This window comes from Gymnoscopelus microlampas, assembly GCF_963454915.1.
Source record: "Gymnoscopelus microlampas genome assembly, chromosome: 23".
Lineage (NCBI taxonomy): Eukaryota > Metazoa > Chordata > Actinopteri > Myctophiformes > Myctophidae > Gymnoscopelus > Gymnoscopelus microlampas.
Window position 1 is genome coordinate 24,709,675 of NC_139960.1, and position 26,569 is coordinate 24,736,243.

Genomic DNA, 26,569 nt, shown 5'->3' on the forward strand with positions numbered 1-26,569 from the left:
ACATTGATATATATTTGGCCGCGGACCTCCGTCTGAAAATGTTTTGTGCCAGGGACCACCAGAAGAGAAGATTAAGAAAATAATCAAAACATTTTTGATATTTTTCAAAAATGCTCAAGAATAGCCAACATAATATAAATGGATGAAGTGGTTAAAATGGGTGTGATGCTTTATTAACCAATTTTACTGGGAACCCCCTGGAACCTCCCCAAGGACCCCTGGGGGTCCCCGGACCCCACTTTGAAAACTAATGCCAGACAACCATATGGTCATTATAAACCATACCTGCCAACTCTCCTGTTTTCACCAGGAGACTCCTGTTATTTTCTCCTGGACAACTCCTGTTCTTCCATTTCTCCTGTTTTGTTGGATTCCACCCTTTTTGTACGGCCCCTCACTGATATGCAGCCACGGCCATTCATGTTAATTTGCTAGTTCCTTGAGTTTTTGATATGCAAATCATAATGGCAGTATTTGATTGTTCGTGAAGGTGGGGGGTTATTACTGAAAGAACTCTGTCTAGCTAACCTTTCACAGAAAGAAATTCAAAAGTGCTGGAGTATTTCAACTTAACTGAGGCTAACATACAAATGAACGGTACAGTATTTGGGGTCCAGGTCCCCCTTATGAAGACCCCTGCTCTAGGGTAACATATGCTATGGTTTAAAACATATATTTAAACCATAGCATATGTTACCCTAATATAATGTTGATACTATGACAAACTCTTGTTTCCCCGAACTCATAAACTCTTTTAGTTATGTAGGTAATAAATAGCCTACATTTTGCACAGTCGTGTCATTGTTATCCAAGTTACTTGCATTCAATCAGTGGTGGAAAAATACTCAAACTTTACAAGCTCTACAAGCTCATTGTGAGCTTGTAGATCTGCTATTTTCAAATGGCTGAAATGTATATAGGGCTGAAGTGGTTAATGTATGTTCTGTAATAATAATCCAAATCTAGTAACTAGTAACTAAAGTTTTCAAATAATTGTAGTGGAGTAAAAGTAGGCCTACAATATTTGCCTCTGAGATGTAGTGGAGTAGAAGTAAAAGTACTGAAAATTGGAAAAACTCCAATAAAGTATTAAAAATACCTCAAAAATGTAACTTAAGCAAAGTAGGCTACTTGAGTAAATCTACTCAGTTACTTTCCGCCATTTCATGTATTGACGTGCATTCAAATGAGCCATGCGGTCTCATAAGAATGAAAACAAAGGCTTTCTAGCGATGGATCACATGACGGTCGTCAGTTACTACGGTCATGGATGAACTTCAACCTGATGTTTGCACTTTCTCACTTTTTGCTCCATAAACACAGATGATGAGCCTGAATAATACCTTTTAATTCAAAGCCTTATACCACCATCTAGTGGTTAGTTTGATAATGACTTGCATTTCAACACCTGCACAGATGCTCTCATTTTCCATACAACTGTAAGAGAATAAATGAGTAGTTTAACACTGTATGTAGGCCTATCAGAGGAATAAACAAGGTTTATTTTTTTATTCCATAACTTCACGTGGTAGCAATAACTGCTAATCTCATGACTGTGAAGTTTTAACACACACACACAAAATATATGACATCTGAAAATGATACCATTGCATTTGAGATGCTCCCCTTTTATTTGTCACTGTTGAAACTTCTTCTGTACTTTGGGTTCCTTTTCTCTGTAAAATGCTTATGTACTCACATGTTAGCAATACAAACAAGTGTGTTTGTGTGTTAAGATGATGCACGGTAGTCAGCGATTTTGCCACAAAAAACATCAAGTGCTTTCAGTTTTCAATACTTTATAGGCCTTGATTGTGTCCCATCCTATACTATTCAGTAGACAGAGAAAATGTAAAGCCATGACTAGAATTTGAAAGATACAAAGGCAGAGAATACCATTAAAACAAAATAACATGTCATTCTATACACAAAGAACATGCAAATGAGACAGTTATCTTGTTTTCCTCAAGGTTATTTTATTTAGAGTGCCGTTGTGCCATCATTCCAGGTTAACCAAGAATAATTTGGTCTAACATGACTTCTTTATCCAAACATATTAATGTGGAGTCATTCACAGACACACATACTGTACAGTACTTGCCAGCTTTGTAGGTGCTTTAAACTGAACAAATTTGTAACATATTTTATGTGCGTCTTAGAAAACACCAGAGGTTTTATGATGTTCAGTTGTTGGATTGACAAATATTGTCTGACATCAATTATACGATATGGTTAGTGATAAATAACAGACACTGTGTTTTCTCACAAAGCTGTCATACAGTAGCACTGCAGCTCGGGAGAGTTCATTATTAATGTACACGTTAAGAACCAGCAGCAATGCTTAACCATGGCCCATCTAGAAGCTCACAAGGTGTCATGATGCAATGTGTTGTGAGTTTGTAGATTAGCCATCTCCGCTATTTAAGTTTTGAAACTTTTTGAAAATCTTTACCTTTAATGACATGCCCAAAATAGGGACACCAGGTTGAAATACAGATACAGATACAGACCAATATTATGCATAATCAAATTGATGTTTAGTGATGTGGTGGTCATCACTGTGCTTTGAGTAGTCATTTGGCCACTAAGTGGCAAATGCTTGCCATAGGGCATGAAGATTGTGTTGACATGGAAATAAAACAATATTGTGAACAGGGACACGGACACCTGGTGATTTACTGTAGTCTCAATACCAGCTGGGAGTCTTGAGGCAAGACCAAATTGGCCAAATTCGATCCCAGTGGAATGATGGTTCCATAATTCTGCTCTACAACTCTATGGCTCTGTACATCATGATCATTTCTTTCATTTTTCTTTTAGCACTGGGATAATAAATTAATGTAGTTTATATATTATGCATTTATATTTCAGGGCCCATACACACAAAGCACTATGGCTTGACGGTTGAGCTGCTCTCAGATTAGTTCTATTTACAGCATCTTAAATTACTGGCCAGTACATTACATTCCTTGTGTGTTCAATACTTGAGACAGACACACAGACAGGCAGACAGATAAGCAGACCACTTAGGATTAAACAGTACATACACTACACAGACCTTAAGTCCTTAAACCGGACAAGTGCTTCAATAGAACAGTGACTTTAAGAGGTTTTCTTTCAGATACAGGGGAGATTTCAAGGATGCTAATGGGTCAAAATAATTCCATTGACAGAAGTCCTTATGGCCAGTTTCTTCAGTAGGTTTTGAACATCTTGGCACCACAATCTTATTGATGGCTTTTTGTCCTTATCCAACACCTGTCTAGGAGACTATTTCAAACCTGGGTCCAATAGAAATGTATCTATACTCATCAAAAGAGCCTTTATGTTCTGGATGTTTCTCTATTAGAGCCAAAGGGGGTCTGCAATAGGCTGCTTTAAAGAGTTAAAAATGGTTTCTTATAATATTCCCATTTACCAGTGTTTGAGTCTCGTGTACTGTAAAATCCTCACTGACATCATTTAAGTAAATTTTTACATTCTCAGAATTAAATAAAGACTGAGAATTGTACTGTGTACATTGTATCATGTCATTAAGTTGTGACCCAACATTGAGCAAATGACATTGCACCTAATATCATAGATCATACAAGGTCACGCAGTCTTCAAGGAGAGGGGGGTGCAACTCATGTGGGAACTGTGGCACAAAGTATAAGAACTAACATTTGTTGTGTTTTTGTGGCAGGGCAGGCAACATGGTGGCACTCTAGAACAACACACCACACAACAACCATGCGTGTCCTACGACTACACCGCGTGGCTCAGTAACTGACATGGGGAGTTCCTCATCGCCTCCTGGTGGTGGTGGTAGTGACACTGCGGTTGAGGTTGAGGTTGAGCTGCGGGAAGTGGACGGTGGGCGTTCGGGACGTGGGGCCGTACAGTCCCAGGTTCCTGGCCGCCGCCGACTTCCTGGGCTGCTTGACCGAAGGGAACGGCGAGAAGGCGGCAGCCTGCTTGGTAGCGGAGGAGGAGAGGGCGGGGGTGGACGGGGAGGAGGGCAGGGGGACGTGAGGCCCGGAGGACGAGGGGAGAGAGGAGAACGAGGGAGTGGAGGGGGAGGAGGTCATATGAAAGGAGGAGGGTGGCGAGGTGGAGGGAGAGAGCGGGGAGGAGATGTTCGGGGCTGAAGGCGAGGAGGGGAGGTGGGGTTTGGGGTTAAAGGCGGGGTCAGACGAGGGGATGGGAGAGGCAGGGTGATGGAGGAGGGACTCAGGTAGCGGGGAGGTGGATCGGCGAGGAGGACGAGCGACGGAGCCAGAACTTGAACAGTCGGACTCTCTCCGATGGCGTGTTGGCGGCGGGGGGGGAAGAATGGGAACAGCTGCTTCACATTTAGCCTCTGGGTGGCATTCCAGTGGCGGCGTGGTGGGCGTGGAGTCGGTGGCGCTGGGTCGTGCGTCCGGGTTTGGCTTCGCGGCGGCTTCAGCCGCCTCCAGCTCTAAGGAGGCCAGTTGCTCCTCCACCTCTCCCATGATGCCCTTCATCTCGCTCACATCCGCGTCGTCCACAGGGTCTGGAGGAGGACACACAGGGGATTCACTCGTCTTTTCGTCAGCTTCTCCATCGCTTTCCTCCTCGCTCCTCCTCTCTTCTCCTTCTCCTCCTCCGTCCTCTCTTCTCTCTATTCCCTCCTTCTCTCCTCCACCTCCCTCCTCTTCCTCTTCCCTCTCCTCGGAATCGTCGAGGCCCAGGTGCGCACGGGCCCGTGCCAGGTTCCTGCGCTGGACGCGAACGTGCGTGCGCCAGGGGGAGGCCACGTCACCTACAGAGCCGTGGGAGCGGTGCCTGGCCGGGGAGGCAGGGGACTGGGGCAGAGGGGCGGGGCGGGCCCCAGGGAGCTTGCAGCCCCGGGGGCCCCCACGTGGCATCCGGCCGAGGAGAAGGTGGTTGACCACTGGAGTGGAGGGGTTGAGCTGAGAGGGCAGGACACTGGTGGCAGGACATTTATCTGGAGGAGACAACGGTAGAATGAAACGGTGAGAGACAAGGCACACACACTTGTGACACATCGCATCGCATGTGTGTCGCCCCCAAAACCATCACCACTTACACTAGCTAGGCTCCATAACCATCACCACTTACACTAGCTCGGCTCCATAACCATCACCACTTACACCCACTAGGCTTCATAACCATCACCACTTACCCTAGCTATGCTTCATAACCATCACCACTTACACTAGCTCGGCTCCATAACCATCACCACTTACACTAGCTAGGCTCAATAAGCATCACCACTTACACCCACTAGGCTTCATAACCATCACCACTTACCCTAGCTAGGCTTCATAACCATCACCACTTATAATGTAAGGCTGTAGCATCCATAACAACATCTCTGTATTTGAATTTTTGTTTTGTTTTATTATTTATATATTTAGTATTATTTTGTTTTTTTTAATGTAAGCCAATTCCCGGTATATAAATAAACAAGCTGCTTTCACTTTCTAAATAAAGCTATATTTTTTTTCTTCTTCGGTTTGTTCAAGCACAATGCTTTGGGCAACACAGCGAGATCAGCATAGAATTAAAATAAATATTGTATTAATTTGCCAGAATTCCTTTTTATATAACTTAGAGATTGGAGTTGCTATTTATGCAAGGTAGAGCAATCAATAATATGAACGTATCTATTTTAAAAACACCTGTAGTCATTAACTTGTGAAAACACTATGATTGCATTCATTCAAACACCAATAAATCAATAACGGACACGTCACATCAGTCCAAAAAACACACCCCTCCCCCTTTTGTGATTGGTTCGGCCCCAGTGTGGTTATTGCTGCGGTTGGCGGTACCATTGTTAGTTTTGGTGGAGGGGTCCTGAGAAACCCGTGAGGTTGTGGTCAATCCAAGTTCAGATCCTAAGAGTCACATACCAACAGTCACACATGTGTCTTTGTTATGAGTGCGTGCATGCACAAGTGTGTATGCGTCTCTGAGGGGAAAACAAAATGACAGGGACAAATCCAATACAAACCAATGCTCCGTTTACTTAAAGCTGCAATCCATACGTTTTACTCTATGTCCGTTGTCTCTCTCTCTCGATGGAGAGGTAATTGCATCAACGTCCAAACTCCAATAAAGATGACAGCGCATCTAATGTTTAAAATGTATGCGCCATCTGCTTCAAATAACTTTGACATTGTCAACCAGAAGGTTTCAATGGAAGAGTATGGAGACCACCTCCAACCACTGCAGCTGTGCTAGTTATATTGTATTAATATACTCTACCTACCATACATATTGGTTAAATAGCCAATGATGATAAAATAAGTGTGTGTGTGTGTGTGTGTGTGTGTGTGTGTGTGTGTGTGTGTGTGTGTGTGTGTGTGTGTGTGTGTGTGTGTGTGTGTGTGTGTGTGTGTGTGTGTGTGTGTGTGTGTGTGTGTGTGTGTGTGTGTGTGTGTGTGTGTGCGCGCGCGTCTGCATGCGTGTCCTTGCTTCATATCCTTACCCGTGCGTATGTAAAGCTGCATAGCCTGTTGCTGCTGCCGTCTCTTGATGCGGACGTACTGCTTTTTCAGGGCATTTATGTCCGTGCTCATCCTCTCCATCATCATGCTGTTGATGGCCGCTTGGTGCTCCGCCCTACCCCCACCCACTCCCCCAAGCCCTCCCCCAGCACCCACCGCTCCTGGGCTCAACTCCGCCATGTTGCCCTGTTCACCACGCTGGTCTGCAGGAAGAAAAACAAGGGAAACAATGGAGAGAGGCTTAGGGTCATCCTGCTGGCTGCACCCGTTAATCAGAATGCCACATCATGATGAAACTCAAGTGGGTCTATGGTTTTACTCTAAACCAGTGGTTGTCAACCTTTTTCATTTCAACCGTTGTTAGGCGTTGTGAGCTTGTAGATCTGCTATATTATGACATGCTCAGAATAGAGATGTTGTACGATCGTTGTGAATACAGTACAAGGGGCCTCTAAATATATTGATATTTGTAACAAATGTCTGAGCAATGTTGCCCTTTTCAAGGATGACTATACTATTAAATTAATTGATTAAATCATAAAAATAAATCAATCAACCAATCATTTGAAAGTTTAGAAATGAGTTGCTCCTTGCCAGAGCCTGATGACAAGTGTGTCAGAACACTGACTATGTTTTTAGCCAATGTCTTGGCCTGATTGGCTCTTTCCCCGTTTGTCAGGAAGAGATTGTTGAAGAAGGAAGTGGGGATTTGTCTAGAGGAAACACAACAGAGACACAGTGTACTTACTGGGCCAGACAGGACAGAATCAGGGCAGGAACTCAAATATCTGGGGCATTAGAACATCTAGAACACTTTGCTGCCGTTTCATGATTTCCACTAGGCCCACATTCAACCTCTGACAATTAACCCACAACTACAAAATCCTATCTTGCCAAGTAGACTTTACAATAGTCACTAACACACTGCTTTCTGAAGTCAGCCATAGTGAATGCAAATGTACGTAGTAAAGACACATTGGCCACTAGTTACAAGGCAAAACCATTAATGACTCAGTACACCTGGCATACTGAAAAGGTAGACCTATTGAAAAGGCACAACCCAACAAGAACACTGACTTTTATAACATGTCATTCAGCCATTCCTTCCCTGGATGTGTGTCCTATCCAGTCCAAGTATAAAGACTTATTCCCAAATAAAGGGCTGTAATAATTTGACATTTAGATATGACTGTAATGAGGCAAACTGACATTATTGTCAGCAGAATAATGCTGACACACCCACATCAGGAATGCCACATCCAGAGTAACAGTTTTGACTCAATATTTGAAGTGCTGGCCCAGAGCTGTCTGTTGTTGGGATTGAACCTATGTCTGGGCAATATATAGATTTATATCTATAATGATATGAGACTAGATATCGTCTGGGGTTTTGGATATCTTCGTCTGGGGTTTTGGAACTCTTTATATGCGTTATCTTTTCCTGATTTTAAAGAAATAATAATGCAAAAATGCAAGATGCTAAAATGTCTGATCTACACACTCACAAATTGTGAGCATGTATCAATAAGGAGGTATTTGGTCATTCTAAATTCAATGTAGAGCCTAGAACAGTGGAGAAAACGGCTGCTAACAAAGCTGCACCCACTGCTTTGGAAACCCATCATATCACCATCCCAATATGAAGGACCATCCTCAAGTCTCTGTATTGGCCCTGCAGTGCGGTCATAATTATTTTTTCATCTTCTCATTGTTTTGTTATAGATCGCACCAGGCGTAGTGGTAGATCCTCAATCATCTGGCTACGTGAGACTATGTGTGTGTTTGTGCACATAGTGTACACTGACCTTTGAGGTGTCTCTGGTATCTCTGCAGCTCGGGGGCCAGCAGACCCCCTAAGGGCCCCAGACACCCGAGGGCTGTCACCACGGCATCTTCATCATCCATGTCAGCATCATCATCACTTTCCCAGCTGCCCAGGCCACCACTGGAACAACACCATCATCATCATCACTCAGTTACTCAATGACCACAGTAACATCTTTATCTTCATCACATGTATGTAAAACGTATCATTGCTGTTGGGCAGAAGCCTTGTAAATCTCCATATTTCAATTCCGAGAATCTTTTAAAGTGAAAGTGGTTATGTCCGTCTGTGGGTTTTATCACTATTTAACCAATGAAAAGTATTAACAAGAGCTTGTGACCAAATAATAACTACATTGTATCCATTGGGAACACAAGTTTGTTTTTTCCATATCCTGAAAAGTAATGGTTTTGGACATGCAAGATTTTCACCCGACAGTGGTCATTGCTTCTGATTGGTCATTTGTGTATTCATTGTGGTTTAACTTCTTTCACCCTAATATTTTTTAGTTCATTACATGCAATGTAGTTTCCTTTCCACAGAAGATTTCTAAAAGCAATCTAAAATAATGCATCTGAACACAATTGTTGAAAGGGCCCATTTCATTCATGCGGTGTATGCTCTGACTTTACTGTATGCTTACACCCCCAATATACATAGTAGCTTAAGCTTTAGATAAGACTACATTAGCATATGAATTTGCATTTTGTTGGAAGCGGCATTACAGTGGTGCTATCAATGACTTTTGTCTTGCAGTGTAGATGAGCAAAACAGTACACCTAAAAGCAGGTATTCTTGCCATTAGTGGTCCTTAGAAACCCACCGTCTTGACCTAATCCTGTCATTTAATAAAACTACCAGTGTTTTCACCTCAAAACGTATATACAAAATATATACAAAATAACTTAAAACTATAAAAAATAATATTATTGTCATTGAATTTGTATTTTGTTCAGCAACAAAAGCAATTAGTCTCACTTCTTCTGCCCCTAACAATTATTCTGTAATACAAGAATACTATCAGAATAAAACCTTCCCATAACACCAACCTTCCGTTGGATTTGACTGAGGTAGGGAAGGGTGTGATGTTGTACGTGTACTTCTCCCTCAACTCAGCCAGCTGGGGGAAGGGGAACACCGCCATAGAATACACCTCCTGATGTGGGCAGGAGAGGAGAGGTTACTGCTTGTATGCAAGTTAAGATTTAGTCTGTTCTAGAATGTGATTGGCATGTAAAAAGTGCACGTTTGTGAGTGCAGATTTTTTTATGGTTAGCGAATTGTGTGTGTGTGTGTGTGTGTGTACTCTACCTGCATGAGATCAGTGGGATTGATAAGGCTGTGTTCCAGCATCTCCTGAGTGAGACATCCCATTGTGCTGTAGAACTCATCCGCTGTCTGACAGTACTCTATCCTCCTAGAGACACACACGAGTGTGAGAGCAAACAAGAGTGAGAGAGAAAATTGAGAACAAGATAAAAACATGTTATAGTGAGACAAAAATATATTTACAATAAGTTATGGTCTCTGTCAGGCAGAAAGCTTGGATCTCAGTATTTCATCTTTTTTGTTTTTTCATAAGTTGATGCCCTATGTTATACATATGACGGCGTTGTATGACAGTGTTGTGCATACAGTAAGTAGTGAAAATAGGCCAGGGATCTTCAACAGGGGGTCCTCAGAGTTACTACAGGGGGTCCGCCAAATCTTTGTGTGGTGGGGATCAGGTGGGGATCAGCCGAAAATAGCAGATCTGCAAGCTCACAACGCCTCGCGCTGCGAGCCGTTGTGAGCTTGTAGATCGGCTATTTTCGGTGTAGAGGGGAAAAGAGCAGACCAAGTACAGAGCCAACGGTCAAGTTCACTAAATATTGAGGGTTAACCATCTGAAAACATGAATCCAGTATCTATGAAATCTGTGAAAAGATTTAATCTGCAACACAATGTTATACAATATGTAGTGGGGGTCCCTGCTTCATCTCTCTCTCTCTCAGCTAGGGGGTCCTTGGCCTGAAAAACATGTTGCATTGCGACATGTTGTGAGCTTGTACTATTTTGGTCATTCACACAGGTTCTTCTTTCCATTTCCTGAAAACTGCCCTCTCAAGAACACGTTTAGTGTCAGTCAAATCTAGCGTAGACACAAGGTGATACTCACTCTCCCAGTCTCTCCCAGATAGCGAGGGCCACCCTGAGTAGGACCTCAGAGCCCTCAAAGAACACAGAGTCCCAGATCTTCAGCACGGTTGAAGAGGGCAGGCAGGTGGCGAACATGGTCAGAAACCACTGCATAGTGAAGACGTTGGTCAGAGGAGGCTCGTAGTTGCCTGAAAGAAAGAAAGAAAGACATTTTATATTTTGAAAATATTCTTGTTTCAAACTACATTAAACCCATTAAGATTCTACAAAATGCCTTCTAAATCAGTAGTTATCGAACTTTTTTGTGCTAAGGACCCCCAAAAAGATATGTATTTGGCCGCAGACCCACCCATCTGAAAATGTTTTTTTTTGCCAGGGACCCCCCAAACAGAAGAGAAGATTTGTGTTAAATAAATGAGCTTGTAGATCTGCTATTTTTGAGAACCACTGTTCTAAACCACTAATTAAATGGTTAAGAAAAGGCATGAAGGCAAGCCAGTAAATGGATCAAAACAATGTAATTTCCCTAACTAGTAAGCAACACCAGTAAGTAAACCAGTTTCCCAACAATACTAACAAAACAAATCCTCTCCAATCCACAGCCACACCCACACACACACCTCCAGCCTCTTTGTTGGCAGCCTTCTGCAGGTGGTGGAGGTGCTGGGACAGTCTGGGCAGCTTCAGACGTAGGAGATCTCTGAACACTGCCATGTCCACTGCACGCAAGAAAGAAAGAACAAAAGCCAGAAAGAAAGAAAGAGTCATGAAGTGGGAAAGGAGATGGGGTAGGTATCACATTGTTACACATTCCAAGTTGACAAATGAAGTGTTGGTTTGCGTGTGTGTGTGTGTGTGTGTGTGTGTGTGTGTGTGTGTGTGTGTGTGTGTGTGTGTGTGTGTGTGTGTGTGTGTGTGTGTGTGTGTGTGTGTGTGTGTGTGTGTGCGTGCGTGCGTGCGTGCGTTTACCTGACAAGGCCCGCAAGTTGTTGGCAAAATAACTCTCTGGCAACACCTTGTCAATCAGATAGATCATCACCTGTATAGAGGAGACAGACTTCAGCTGGTGCTCTGAGAAATGATCTGTTCACTTTGAATACAGTAAGCAAGAAATAAATCCATCTCAGTATCTCTCATTAGTTTATATGTACATCAAAGTTACTATACATCAAAACCCTTATGATAACCTGCAGTGTTATTTCATGACTGCATATTTTCCAAAATAAATGCAGACTCTACAGTGTAGCTTACAGCAGTGTTTTTAAAACGTTTTGCACAAATAAAACAAAATGAGGGTATAGAATTTGCTCTGTTCTGGGAAATTAGTGCCCACAAAGTACTGCTGTATTAAAATGTATTACAATGTGTCTGTGCACCTACTTTCAGTGCATCACTCTCATTGCCCTCTGTCACTTCCAGGATGAGTGCAGCCAGTACGTTGAATCCTTGGCAGTAGCCTACAGTTTTATTCCAGCGAGCGTAGGCCAATAGCACTCTTTTAAGCACCACCCTATCCTGCTCCCCCTCCTGGCCACAGTAGGAACTACAGCCTGTCCTGTGCAGGTCCTGTGGGGGTAAGGGCAATGCAACATCACAGTTGTCAGATGAAATGTGGTTTCTATTAAGCACGAGAGAAGCAGTTTAATCTCCTTTTATTCTGGAATCAAATTCAGGACAAAGCATCATAGAGGGAAAGAGGGAACTTCTTTTGTGCGCCCTCTTCTTTTGTGTGCTCTCTATCTCCCAAACATTATTCGGTTGAATCTCTGTGTCACTGAGCAGATGTTCCGAGTCACTGAGCAGCAGAAAAGTGATGTGATCATGTGAGGTTTTCCATGACGGAGCAGAAAATAGGTTTTCCATGCGCAGCAGAAAAGAGATGTGATCATGTGAGGTTTTCCATGATGGAGGCTCACACCATTCGGACGCACAATGCAAAGTAAACATCCTGCACTGGACACTGTAGTTTACTTAGGCTGTTAGGACAAAAACATCCACGGACACTTTATGCAGACATCATTTTAAAATGCAACTAACGCAAACAGTATCTAAGGCACGCTGTCCCGCATTTACCCATCGTTTCAGCTGACCGTGCATTGTTTGCAGATGCTTATGGGCAGCGCTATTTATCGCTGGCAGGCTGGGATGGCAGACGCGGAGGTATGTTATTGCCTAGGTCTGTCTGTGTTTGTTAGTTTGTGAGTCTATGGTTTGTTTTTGCACTTCGTGCTAAAACCAAGCTACCTTCCCAACACCATTCATAACCCAAAAGTAGGGCCTTTCCAATGAAGCCTGAATTGAGAGACACAGGTTTGTTGGTGGATTTGCAGCAAAAGTCAGTCAACACTAATTCATAAAAGATGAGATTAGATTGCTTACTTTTATTAATTTGTATGCCTGCTGTATGCAGTGGAACACTACTGGAATATTGAGGCTTCTACACTAGCAAATGCTGACTTAGAACATCTGCCTTGAGCACAAAGAGAGAGAGACCTGCCCCCGACACATAACAACTCATCCCATCCCCTGCTGTGTCCATCTGACCCACTCACATTAACAGCATTCTTCTAGTTACCTTGACGATCTGGATGCCCAGAGAGTCATCGTCCGGGTTACTGCGCTCATTAAAGGCAAAACGAAGCGTCTTCTCCCAGTCTATAGAAATACTGTGGAGGTATTGGTCTGCTAAGGTCAACCATACCTGGAGCAAGAGAAAGGTAAGAGATACATGAGGACTGCTCTAAAAGGTTCTATACAGTGGTGGAAAGCAACTAATTACATTTACTCAATACGGAATAGTATTTCCAATTTTTTATACTTTTACTCCACTACAATTATTTGATAACTAGTTATTTTGTACATTTTGATTATCATTACAAAACATACATTAACCACTTCAGTCCTATTTAAACTTTGGCTATTTTAAAATAGCTGATCTACAAGCTCAACGGGTTGTGAGCTTGTAGATCTATTTTCAAAAGATTTTAATACATTTTATACATATGATCCCTTGTAAAAGGGATATTCTGCATAATGAGTACTTTTACTTTTGGTACTTTAGTATATTTTGATGCCAACACTTTTGTACTTTTGTTCTTTTACTCGAGTAAATTTTGATTATCAGACTTTTACTTGTAACAGAGTATTTCTACATTGCAGTATTGATACTTTTACTTAAGTGAATTTTGTTTTACTTTTTCCACCACTGGTTCCATACTATATTGCTTATAAAGCAATTATGACCATAGCACCTTTAAAGGAGTGCCATGTTAGCCATATAAAAAAGGTACCAAGAGTAACAGATACAGTTTACTAAAAGAGGAAAGCTATAAACAGAGGAAAGCTATAAACAATTAGCAATAGATCCACCCACAGCCTTCCCATTCAAACATATGTTTGTATGCACCGTTTGTGCGATGACCTACCCTCTTCCTCCATTCCTTTGGGATGCCAGTTGCAAGCCTGGCCACTGCCTTGAGAGCATCGTTCCACTGTAGATATACAAAAATACACAGCCTTATTTTGTTACTTTTAGTAATCAATGATCCCGGTTTTAAATAAAAAATCTTCCGAAATCCAATGACAACATGTTTGGGTAGTTTAAAAAGATGTTTGGCTACAGACAATAAATGTAGTAAGCCTGTGTGTGTGTGTGTGTGTGTGTGTGTGTGTGTGTGTGTGTGTGTGTGTGTGTGTGTGTGTGTGTGTGTGTGAGAGAGAGAAGCAATGCCACAGTTTGAAAACTGCCAACACAATTTTGAAATACATTTTTTTTTAATGTAGTAAGCCTGTGTGTGTGTGTGTGTGTGTGTGTGTGTGTGTGTGTGTGTGTGTGTGTGTGTGTGTGTGTGTGTGTGTGTGTGTGTGTGTGTGTGTGTGTGTGTGTGTGTGTGTGTGTGTATATATATATATATGTGTATGTATGTATGTATGTATGTGTGTATGTGTGTGTGTGTGTGTGTGTGTGTGTGTGTGTGTGTGTGTGTGTGTGTGTGTGTGTGTGTGTGTGTGTGTGTGTGAGAGAGAAGCAATGCCACAGTCTGAAAACTGCCAACACAATTTTGAAATACATTTTTTTTTTAAATACATTTTTTACACAAGATGATTTCATTTGAGCCCAATGCAAGCCCACCAATTCCCGAACTAAGCCAGATGTATTTTTTATTTAGCCACAAATCTCACCTGTTGAAATCCATTCTTGCCCACTGAGGGTTCAATGGTGAACTTCAGCCTCGTGTCCACTCCTGCAAAACATACAGAAATGTGAGAACAGTGAGAAAGGTCTTGAAATCATACCCACCATGCATTCATTAAGCCAAACAAACACCAGACGACCTGTGGCCGTGGCTGTTGAGCAGATGTCGCTGTCCTTTTCCATGTGGTCCTGAATTCGCATTTGATCGCGTCAAATATTCGTTCCTACACACTTATCATCTCACAGCAGAACTTCTTTGAATATTTTGATATAAAACAGACTAAACGCCCAAACGGAAATGACTTTTTGATCCAAACTTAAAAAGGGAAACACGGAAAAAACGAAACAAAAAAAAACCACTGGGATCATGCGGCCATTTCTTTCTCTCTCTCCCACTCTCTGCATGTCGGTGTCGTTGTCTTTAGTGGATTGAGCTCACTTTCACATCAACAGTGAATAGATTTACAAACTGCTAATCTAGTTACTCTAGAATTTTACTTTTTCGATTAATTGAATACACATGGACCCCGATGGAAACAAGCCATAGCGCTTTCTTGGGTTTAATCCTATTTTAGCATCCCTTTGTATAGAAAGTTGCACTTTTCTGTGCTTTTTTAGCAAACTGATAAATAAAGTATTCAATCAATCAATCAAAGACAATAGTAGCACCTGCATAGTCCGTCTCTGTCTCTTTGTCCTGCGCCATTCTGCCCCCAGCAGCACCGAGCCTGTTTACTGAATCCTAAAGGATTACCTACAAAGCCCTCCTACTTCCTTTTCCACAGATCACATTTACAACCAGCTGCAGACCAGAGGGAAAGTCTGCTCAATATGACCAAACATATAGTTCCGGTTTTTATCAGACTGGCTAGTTTGCAGTGGTGTAAAGTAACTAAGTACATTTACTCAAGTACTGTAGCCTACTTAAGTACAATTTTGAGGTATTTTTTACTTTACTGGAGTATTTCCAATTTTCGGTACTTTTACTCCTAGCCTACTCCACTACATCTCAGAGGCATATACTGTACTTTTTACTCCACTACAATTATATGAAAACTTTAGTTACTAGTCACTTTGTAGATTTTGATAATTATTACAAAAAATACATTAACCACTTCAGCCCTATTTACATTTCGGTCATTTGAAAATAGCCGCCCTAACTACAAGCGCACAATGCCTCGCATTCACTCTAAAGATTTTGAGACATTTGAAAACTTGAAATGGGACATTCTACATATTGAGTAGGCCTGCTTTCTACTTTTGGTACTTTAAGTACATTTTTATACCAATACTTTGGTACTGTTACTCAAGTACATTTTGAATTCCGGACTTTTACTTGTAACGAGTATTTCTACATTGCAGTATTGATACTTTACTTAAGTAAAACATGCGAGTACTTTTTCCACCACTGCTCTTCAGCACCACAATCAGATGGACAGCGCCCCAACGAATAGACTGGGGGCTAGAAAATCTAAATGTCATTCGACCGCAGACTAAAGCAAGACTTAATTAGCATATGGAATATACGATTTTGAATTTATTCGCATCAGAAATGCAAACCTATTGCATCTCGATGGACCCGAACCATGACAGAACGTGATTTGGTATGGCTCCAACTCAAGTCGTAGAACTAATGCAATAGCCTATATAAATCACAAAAAGTACTTATGCATGGGAACCGAAATATACCCAAGACTTTTACAGACAAGAATATAGGCCTACAGAAACCTGTGAAATGCTAGAAACATTATGAAATACTGCAATGCCAGAAAATAGTCTGTCAGTGATGACAAGATATTTCACCGGATGGGGGGGGAAATAGTTATTCCACTGCGCCCCCTACAGATCTTGTCAATAGAAAATGTCCATTGACCAGATCTGTAGAGGGCGCAGTGGAGTAACTAAAACATTTTTCCATCCGGTGAAATATTTTCTTTTCAGGCCAAAAGGTGTATTTTAGACGTGAGGTAAGCGGCTCCGAGTGTTTCCACTAAGGACAGTAGGCTTTCAACATCTTAAAACCGTCTTTGTTTTGGTGAGTGGCGAAAGTGTATTTTTTTATTTTTACTAAAGACGACGCTGCGCAGCCTGCGCTACCGCGGGTGTGCTCGAAAGTACCATCGCGTTAAGGAGAACTACTTCTAACGCTATAGACCAGAGCTAGCCTAGGCTACTCAAACTAATTCGTTAACGAAGCGAAAATTAAGCTAATCGTTCACTCAATATTCTAGCCTAGGCTATCAATCGTTTTCTATAAGAGGCGGGTCTGTTTCTCAACTGAAAACAGACCAAATGAACAAATCACAACTCATCATCTTCCATACAGTATCTACCTAGGCTAATAGTACAGTAACTATACTAGTGTAGCCTACAATAGTCAGGCTATTCAAACCACACACGCGCACGCACCTGGCTCTAACGTGCACAGCAGCCTGGGTGCGCTCCTGGAGATGCCGTTGCGTTTCTTCAGCACATTGCTGATGATGTTACCGACCCCTCCCGAGCTCTGTGCGCGGTGCTTATTCCTCGACCTCCTCCCCGCAGAGACGAACCTCTCCTGCCTCATGATCTCTACTGTAGAGTCTACAGTACTGGGTCAGTCTGTTCGATCATGTCCCATCAATGGTACCGTACGTTGTTTCTCCTACACCGCTTACTCAATGTTGTTTCAGGCGATATAGGCTACCTCTTCTTCCCTCTATACCACTGTATGTGCAAAAGGCTGCACGACAACCCCCCAGCCTCCTCCAATTATAGCTCTGTGGGAAATGACTCAGTTGAATTGATTATTGTGTAGCTAGAGCTCTCAAATCTTTCGCCTCCGACGCTGCCAGAAACAATAAATAAGGCCTTCCGTTCTTCAAGTCCCCGCATGGCCGCGTCAATCTTATGGGAAAATAACGTCAGCTCTCTTATTAAGCAGCAACATTTAAACGTCTCGCTCTTCTAGATTAATAGATTAAATATGATTCTGAAGTGAGCGTCAAAAAGCTAATCGGTTTCCCTTAATCGGTTTCCCTGCTCTGAGCAGAACACACTGGTGGTGATGGTGCGGCTGCTGCCCTGCTGTTGATGCAAAAGCTCCGTTCTGAACGTCATGACGAGGCAGGGTGCATATGGAGGCGGTGGGATGGAGAGAGAGAGATGCGGGGAGGAGATAGAGGAGGATGAGGTAATGCATGGTGCTGGGAGAGGAGAGCTGTGCAACAAGTATGGGAATACTTATTATTTTTCAGCTTGCTCAATGCATTCAGACTGACTAAAGAATATTTGCCACTAAGGCTTTTTGGGACAGGATTTTAAGCATCAACCAAAAAAAACAAACAGTTAAGTGATCAGTGGTGTAAAGTAAAGTAGCTTACATTTACTTACTATTACTGTAAGTACAATTTTGAGTAAATATACCTCTACTCCACTACATCTCAGAGTCAAATATTGTACTTTCACTCCACTACAATTACTTGACAACTTTAGTCACTAGTTATATTACGTTATATATTTGGATTATTATTACAAAAACGATCTACAAGCTTGTAGATATATTTTCAAAAGATTTGTATACATTTTATACGTTTGAAAACTTGTGAAACTGGACATTCTGCATAAAGAGTACTTTCTACTTTTGGTACTTTAAGTATAATTTGATGCCAAAACCTTTGTACTTATATCAAGTGAATTTTAAATAACAGACTTTTACTTGTAACAGAGTATTTTTTTTAGAATGTTGTATTGATTATTTTACTTACATTTGATTACCTTTTCCACCACGTAAGTGATAAGGCCATTTTTGGAGGAGAGGCGCAATTAGGCTCATGGATATTTACTTAGGCTACTATTATTGTCACTAGGGGGGCATCCAGTAGACACATACATTGCTGCCCATTTTGGTTTGTGAGTCTACGCAACTTTGTTTAAAAAAATCTAACCAAATGGCTGCAAAGGAGGACAATTAGACAATTAGCAGATCTCAGCATAAATCTATAGCTACTAACATGATCTTGAGGTTTACAGATCCAATTTGAATGGAAACTAAGCTGTGATTGAACATTGTACATCCATATCTGTAAGCATAAATTATACAATAGCAAGCAATATTGTTTTATGAACAGATATGGATTATGAGGGTAGCAGGTTTGGGTTATTAAAATCACCTCGGAATCTGTGTAGTAGGCCTTACTCAATATTAATGTGTGACAGTGACAGTCAATTTTATGTGGCTTGTTAATTGTTATTGCACTCCGTAGAGGGCATAATTCCGCCAGGCCAGGTGGCCTACCCAGGACTATGCAAGTCATGGTTTGCAGCCGTCAGGACCCGAAGAAGCTGCGGGGGGGGGGAATGGTGTTATACTGTATGACATCATGTCTCTACAATAAACAGTGACATTTGTTGCATTTGTGGTGCTATGGGTCTAAGAGAAATTGCTTTTGTGTGAATTAAATATTTTAATCAAATTTTGGTTCAGAACGCTGCATTTATGTTTTGGGGCATTTTGTTTTACATATAGGCCCCTCCTGCAAACCTTGGAAGCCAATTATAGCCAATCTGTATGGAAAATCAAAACTCTGTAATACATGTCCATCACATGAGAGATTTGGACAAAGTCTGAATGAGTTGTGACAAAAAGAAAATGTAAAATGTCTGAAAATATAGTACCATTCAAGAGTTCAAACAAATCATAACACAGGCTGGTATAGCACCACCATGAGGCAGATTTGAAAAATTTGGTGAAAAAGTGTGTTTCTTGGCTTATTGTAAGTTTGTTCTTTCATTGGTAACATTACTAATAGTTCCTCTTTCGTTGTCACATCTGTGAACACCATCCTGATAAAAACGCACATAACTGTGCTGTTCCAAAGTGTCTCTCCACATTTCTTAGGAATAGCGAAGGTAGCGTTCGAATGGAACGTATTGAAAGTAAAGATTGCTATTGACGTTGGTTTGCGCACTAGTTTTGAGAACAAAGGTTTGCATTGTGGGTTTGCCTACAGAAGCCATGAGTACAGAAGACAGGCTGCTCTTTATGTCAATCCACCAAGTCACCTTTATTCAAGTGGCAGATGCCATAGGGAGGAGGATTTTGAAAGACACGCAATCTACTGTATGTGTACCTGCATAGCCTTTGTGATCAATTGGTCGACTGCAATCAATGTATTGGCACTCCAGTAGATAGAGGGTAGCACGGTTAAAAAAAAACGGGCCCCAAACCGAAACAGACCCGGTCTCAATACCTGTACTGGACCCGATGCTCAGTTAATGCTAACTGTGATATTCAGATTAGCCATGTGTCAGTCACCTCCTGCTCCCCCGCCCCAACAGAGTAATCACAGACGAGCCTCAGCTGCGGCGTGCGCTCTGCTCTGTGTTGCAGACAGACAGAGAACATTTTCGCCGACTTTATACCGCCCGTCCCTGCAAATAATATCGATAAACATGCTCCACACAGATGACGTTCCAACTTGCATCTTCCCGGTGGCTTTTGTTTGAGTTTCACCTCGCTAAAAAAACTCCATAGTGTTCAGCAGCAGTGCAGTCAGTGCGCTTGAAATTGGCTGCGTTTCGGTTAAACGTGGCCCATTCAATATGCAAGAGCAGACGATATGGATTTGGGAGCGTAATTACAACGCACATGTCTCATTTTAAAACCAAAGGTTAGAGAGATGAATATAATAATAAAAAGAGCTGGTCGTCGGATCCTCACAGGTCCATCCATTTCAAATGGACCGACCGAGAACCGTGGCAATTGAAATGGATCCGACCTGTGCCCGACGTACAAGTCAATAGTTTGGCCCGACCCGGCTCGGTTCTTGGCTCGGGTCTTCAGTTCCGTGCGGACCTGTGCTACCCTCTACTACTATGTGCACAAAAGGTTGGGCGCTGATCTGTCCAGCTGTTTGCCAGCTCCAGACTCACACACAAACAGGGGCGAAAACATAATCTCCGTCCCTCACTGGCCTGGCAGAGATAATGCTATTATAGATGCTATTCTAAAAGAGACCATGGAATTCAAAAAAGCAATGGCTAGACAAGAATGACTTCACAAAATGAGAGATAGCATCTCTTTCTCTCGCTGGCTTTTGCATGTCTCACAACCTTGAGCATAGAGAATAATCTGATAACTAAAAAGCCTTAAGTTAATTCTGTGTGTCACTTACAATAAGTGAGAAATGTTTAAAATCTTTAAATCTAAAAATAACAGTACTACACATTGTCATCCAAATGGGGGAAACTACCATATGACCTCGCCAAGCACTATAGGATGCTGAGCTGATTTAGCTGAAAAAAGTCTGCTACTGTACTCCAACATTCTTTGATTGACCTTACCGTGTCTAGCAACAAGGGATTTGATCAAAACTTTGCAGCAAATTGGTTGGTTGGTGAATAGAAACAAATGGACAAAACATCCCTTTGGAACAATCTTGTCAAACCTGTTGGTTTAGCTAAGAAACATCCCAAAAGTAGCTGGATCACAAGACAGAGCCCCTTACGTCGTTTCTGCGAAACGGCTTGAAGGCACGCAGTGATGATGTCATAGTTCTTCTGGAGTTTGTGGTGAAGCCGGTCACGTCTCCGCAGCTGGCGGAGAAGCTTGGCCGACTGCAGGCCTGTGCGATATTTAACTTCCTGGATGATCGAACGCAGCTCCTCTGGATCTAAACAGGTACAGATTGACAGAGCCAGACAGACAGACAGACCACATTAGACATTAAACGGCATGAAGTTTATTTTCCAGTTAAGGTTAAAAACTACAACAGAGGCCTGGGCCGTAGCGTGACGGTCCAGGCACCCAGAGGCTGCAACGCCAGCCTGACAGCGTGTCGCGGGCTCGACTCCCGTTCCCGACAACCGTTGCTGCGTGTCACCCCCCCCCATCCCTCTATCCATTTCCTATCAGCCTACTTTCCCTATCCCTCTCTAAAGTAAAGGCATAAAAAGCCCCCCAACAAAATCTTTAAAAAAGTTTAGAAAAAATAAAAAGGCAGGCAAATAAGCAACCTAACTGCAGCTAATAAAATGAATAATGGGTGCGTTAGATTTAGATGTGTCCAGAGCCATGGCCGTGCCACTGGTGACTTTCACACACCAAAACTCATTATTAATCTCAATAGCTACAGCTGTGTTGCTTACATCACAATGGACTACGTTAAGCATTATGCAGCCTGACACTTCACTTGATAATCACATGCAAATATCCAGGAAGATACCTGCCACACACACACACACACACACACACACACACACACACACACACACACACACACAGAGCTCTGAGAGAGTATGAGTTAAAAAGATGATTTAACTGTGTGTGGTTTGGGTTAGGGTCCTGTTGTCTCAACTCCAGACACTGTCTGTAATCAAAGTGTCTAGGGCAGACCTAAGTCTTTCCCATACTGCAGGCAAGCAAAAACTATTAACCACGGTGTGCAATGCCACAGTCAAATCCACTTTTACATTCTCAGAGGTAATTTAACACTGAGTATTTATCTACATTGCCTTACCCCCATTACATGTCTGACAAAGGAAACTTTGCAGTCAAAGAGTTCCTTGTGTACACAATCATTACAAGGAATAAGACAAATAAAATGTAAATACAACCTTCTTTAACCACCCTATATACTTGGTCATATGACGAATAGGGATAACAGATCTAAAAACTCACAACATGAAGCGCTGTGAGCTTGAAGATCTGCTATTCTCACTATTTTTGAACATTTGGAAAATGTTCAAAAAAATTCGGAAAGATTTTGCCTATAATCCCCAACATTGGGACGCCATGTCTGGCAGGAAACAACAAACTACAGATAAGTCTAAGGCCAGACAAAACTGTTAAAAACTTCCAAGCTGAAGAAACAGAAGCAGAACCATGATGACATCAATGGCTTGATTACCTGTGGTTCACAAACGTTTTTGCTTCGAGCCCCCCCCCCCCTTCTTACATCTGACAAAGCTGAGAGCCGCACATGTGTGCGTGACATTTTAACCACTTAAACCTTATACTCATATGAGTATAGTATATACTAATAGAGTATATATGCTTGACAACCTCCAAACAGACAAGCCCCCCCTCCCCATGCATTCAATTGTTTAATTGGAAATATAATTCTTATCAACACTTGTTAACAGCCGATTCATTGTTAACATCCCTTGTTCTGATCATGTGTCGTTTGACTTGGAGTAAACCGTTGCATCCTGAACCAAAATGTCAATCTACTGTAGTGTGTGTGTGTGTGTGTGTGTGTGTGTGTGTGTGTGTGTGTGTGTGTGTAGTAGGAGGGCAAACAGTGAAGACACACAGGTCTACACAATAGGTTTATTTAACAGGAGGATTCCAAAGGTGCAGAAGAAAACAATGGGAATGAATGAGAACGTGCCACCCACCGCAAAGTGGGAGAGGCTGCAATTGTCCCGTCAACACACAACCTGTGTGTGTGTGTGTGTGTGTGTGTGTGTGTGTGTGTGTGTGTGTGTGTGTGTGTGTGTGTGTGTGTGTGTGTGTGTGTGTGTGTAAACTAATTACTTGTAAGGTCAACTGTCAGTCTGGCTTGTGAAACTGTTCAAATAGTTTTGTCTTCTTAGACCTGATGACCCGGTGACCCCACAGACAGCTATTCTAACCCAACACGCAGAAGTGTGGAGCTATGGTCCATACACATAATTAATGATACAGCAAGAATGCACGTAATTATTCCGCCATTAGACACAAATATGTAGCACTCTGTTGTTCTTATATAGCTTGAAATTAATTACAGTGAATAGATCACTATACCAATGTATAATTACTTGGGCTAGTACCTACCTACAATCATTTTGAGCTGATACACACATGCCTTGGAACAATTGAACACACACACACACACACACACACACGCACGCACACTTCACCTTTCTTGGCCAGGTAGTTCATCTGATGTCTCCTGGTGTGCTTCTCCTGCAGCTCCTGCAGAAAGCTGGAGCCCGTGTTGCTGCGGCCCAGGAAGGCGTCGGAGCTGGACGCCTCGGTGGAACTGTCCAGACTGTCCACTCTCCTCCTGGCCCCGCCGCTGTAGGTGTCATACAGCTCCACCAGCAGACAGTCCACGATGGAAGGGCGCGGGGCCATCATCCGTCCCCATGAGTCCACCATGTCGTCGGTGCCACACATCATGCTGGCAGCGGTGGTGTCATGCCCGTTGGGGACCTGTTGGCACGCAGCAGTGATGTAAAGTAACTAAGTACATTTACTCAAGTACTGTACTTAAGTACAATGTTGAGGGGCGGCCATAGCTGAGTGGTTAGTGAGCCTGCCTAGGGAGCCAGAGGCCCTGGTTGCCCCAGGTTCGATTCCTGGCCAGGCCAGCATTTGTGTCGATGAAATGAAATTTGTCCCTGAGCAAGACTCTTAACCCCTAATTGCTTACAGGTTCTCATTGGAAATAAGACCGCAAGGATTTTCATGAACGACCTGTTAAAAGGAATTATCCGTATTAGGTATTTTCATATTTCCCAATTTTCTGTACTTTTTACCTCTACTTCACTACATCTCAGAGGCAAATATTGTACTTTTTACTCCACTACAATTGTTTGAAAACTTTAGTTACTAGTAGTAGTTACTTTGTAGATTTAGATTATTATTACGAAACACACATTAACCACTTCAGCCCTATATACATTTCTGAAAATAGCCAATCTACAAGCTCACAATGTGTTGCCATGCAACGGATTGTGAGCTTGCAGATCTGCTGTTTTCAAAAGATTTGTATACATTTGAAAACTTGTGAAAATGGGACATTCTGCATAAGGAGTACTCTCTACTTTTAAGTACATTTTTATGCTAATAGTTTTGTACTTTTACTCCAGGATTTTTTTATTCCGGACTTTTACTTATAAGAGAGTATTTCTACATTGCAGTATTGATACTTTTACTTTTACTAAAACAACAAATTGATTACCTTTTCCACCACTGCCTGTTGCAGGCAGTGGCTGATCGGCGGAGGTGATGAGGATGATGATGTGTCCTTCGGTGACTGATCTGAGCTCCACTGCTGAAAGGCACTGAAACCATCCGAGACAGAGTTGACAAACACTCCGCTCTCGTCGTCGGAACACATGTTGTCACCCTCCTCGACGTCGATTTCCAAAACTTCTACCTGTTGCGACGCCATTTTATTATTGGGCTGTATTAAAACGAGCCAAATCCCATCATGATCGGATCCTGTTATTGTGTTTTTGAGTGATCGCTGGTGCTGTCATTTCACTCCAGCAACAGAAAAACTAAGTGCATTAAAGAGGATATTGTTCCGGGTAGGTGGTGCATTCCACTCCCAGTGGAGGTTAGAGCTGTTCAACTGCTTTTAGTTTCCTTCCTCAAAGTTCCTACAGGCACTTGTCTTACTCCCCTGTAGGCTGGATATTAGTCCAACCCACTTTGAAAGTTGGAGGGCATCAGCTGAAAGTTTCCTCTGGAAGTGGCAGTGCAGCGCAACAACAGGTGCACAGCACAGGTACTGACTTGACCAATCAACAGGCGCCAGACGACCAGTGCTTGTCAAACTTTTTCATGTCAAGGACCCCCAAACTGATATGTATTATATTTATATACATATTTTGTTCCAGGGACCCCCCAGAAGCAAATATTTCAGTTACAAATGTTCGCTTTAAAAAATATATGTATATATTTAAAGATTTGCACAAATGATGTCCACGACTGTATATCTGCTATTTTTGAATAGCTAAAGTATAAAATAATACTTAAAGTGGTTTAAATGATTGTGATGCTATATTAACTCATTTTGCTGGGGACCCCCTGGTACCCCCCCACGGACCCCTGGGGGTCCCCGGACCCCACTTTGAGAACCAAGGATATAGACAGATCACGTTATTTTGGCAAGTAATTGGCAGTGGTGGAAGTAGTAGGCTACTCCGATATTTTACTTAAGTAAAAGTAGCAATACCACACCACAATGTAGAAATACTCTATTACAATGAATTAGGCCTGTTAGGAAATACTCCAGTAAAGTAAAAAATGCCTCAAAAGTAGGGAAGTATACAGTACTTGAGAACATGTACTTACTTACTTAGCCTATTACTTTACACCATAGGTAAATAGGCCTATATTTATAATAGGACCCCCATAACTCTAGTGTTCAATTTGGTAGGTGGGCACCAAGGAAGAGTGGGAACCTCGGTGTAGAGCCAATACATGATTAGAACATGCTTAGACATTCGACAATTAAGGTCTAATATGTCTACAATTGCTACAAATTGCTACAAAACCTGTATATCCAGTCATTTTGGGGCATAAACAAGAAGTTGAAGGATAAAGTTAAGTCTGATATGTACCATACATTTTTGTCCAACATGTTTGGACAAAATGTCCTATTTTTTTTACGCCAAAAAAGTGTGTATCATTTACATAGGCCTATTTGTATATGACTGTAGGCAATTTATTCTAACTCTTTGGGGGAAAAGTAGGCCTACAGCATGCTAGTTACTGTACTTTACACAGCCTGAGAGGGTTATTACATTATTTCTTCCCCGTAATGCAAAATGAATAAATGTAAAACTCATTGCCATGTCATTGGTTATAATGTAATGGTAACTGTTTGGAATAGAAATTCTATTCTATTCTATTACAGAATAGTATGGTGTTTGTGTTTCCAGTAGTGGGCGATATCACTCTACAATTATTATTATTATTATTATTATTATTATTATTATTATTATTATTATTAGTAGTAGTAGTAGTAGTAGTAGTAGTATTAGTATTAGTATTACTATTATTATTATTTTATAATAATAATAATAATAATAATAATAATAATAATAATTATTATTATTATTATTATTATTATTATTCATGTTTAATCATTTAAAATAAACCAGGGACGAAATGTATTTCACAATTTCAATTCAATGTATCATAAGTATTTTAAACTTTAATTCAAACATAAT

At 41.8% G+C, this 26,569-nt stretch overlaps 1 protein-coding gene across 2 annotated transcripts; it reads right to left on the reverse strand.

Moving 5' to 3' along the window:
* Positions 1 to 1,951: 1,951 nt before the first annotated feature.
* tbc1d30 (TBC1 domain family, member 30) lies at positions 1,952 to 25,009 on the reverse strand. 2 transcript variants are annotated; one of them, XM_084049332.1, is made up of 16 exons: positions 24,568 to 25,009; positions 23,522 to 23,816; positions 21,127 to 21,291; positions 14,626 to 14,687; positions 13,869 to 13,934; positions 13,019 to 13,144; positions 11,824 to 12,009; positions 11,413 to 11,482; positions 11,064 to 11,162; positions 10,463 to 10,631; positions 9,616 to 9,721; positions 9,354 to 9,460; positions 8,285 to 8,424; positions 6,461 to 6,682; positions 5,802 to 5,867; positions 1,952 to 4,951 (listed from the first exon to the last, which is right to left on the reverse strand). In XM_084049332.1, the coding sequence occupies exons 1-16, from the start codon at positions 24,778 to 24,780 to the stop codon at positions 3,786 to 3,788; spliced, it is 3,258 nt and encodes a 1,085-aa protein (XP_083905458.1). In that variant the 5' UTR covers positions 24,781 to 25,009; the 3' UTR covers positions 1,952 to 3,785. The 2 variants fall into 2 exon arrangements, with proteins under 2 accessions (XP_083905458.1, XP_083905459.1); XM_084049333.1 differs by lacking the exon at positions 5,802 to 5,867.
* Between the last annotated feature and the right edge of the window lie 1,560 nt (positions 25,010 to 26,569).

Bases quoted from the DNA above. Each gene is read 5' to 3' on its own strand.
- tbc1d30 (XM_084049332.1), bottom strand. From the start codon at position 24,780: ATGGCGTCGCAACAGGTAGAAGTTTTGGAAATCGACGTCGAGGAGGGT. The intron at 14,688-21,126 runs GTAAGGGGCTCT...TATGTTTTGCAG, and splicing joins AGCCGTTTCGCAGAAACGAC to GAGTGGACACGAGGCTGAAG. The intron at 10,632-11,063 runs GTGTGTGTGTGG...TCTTTCTTTCAG, and splicing joins TGCCAACAAAGAGGCTGGAG to GCAACTACGAGCCTCCTCTG.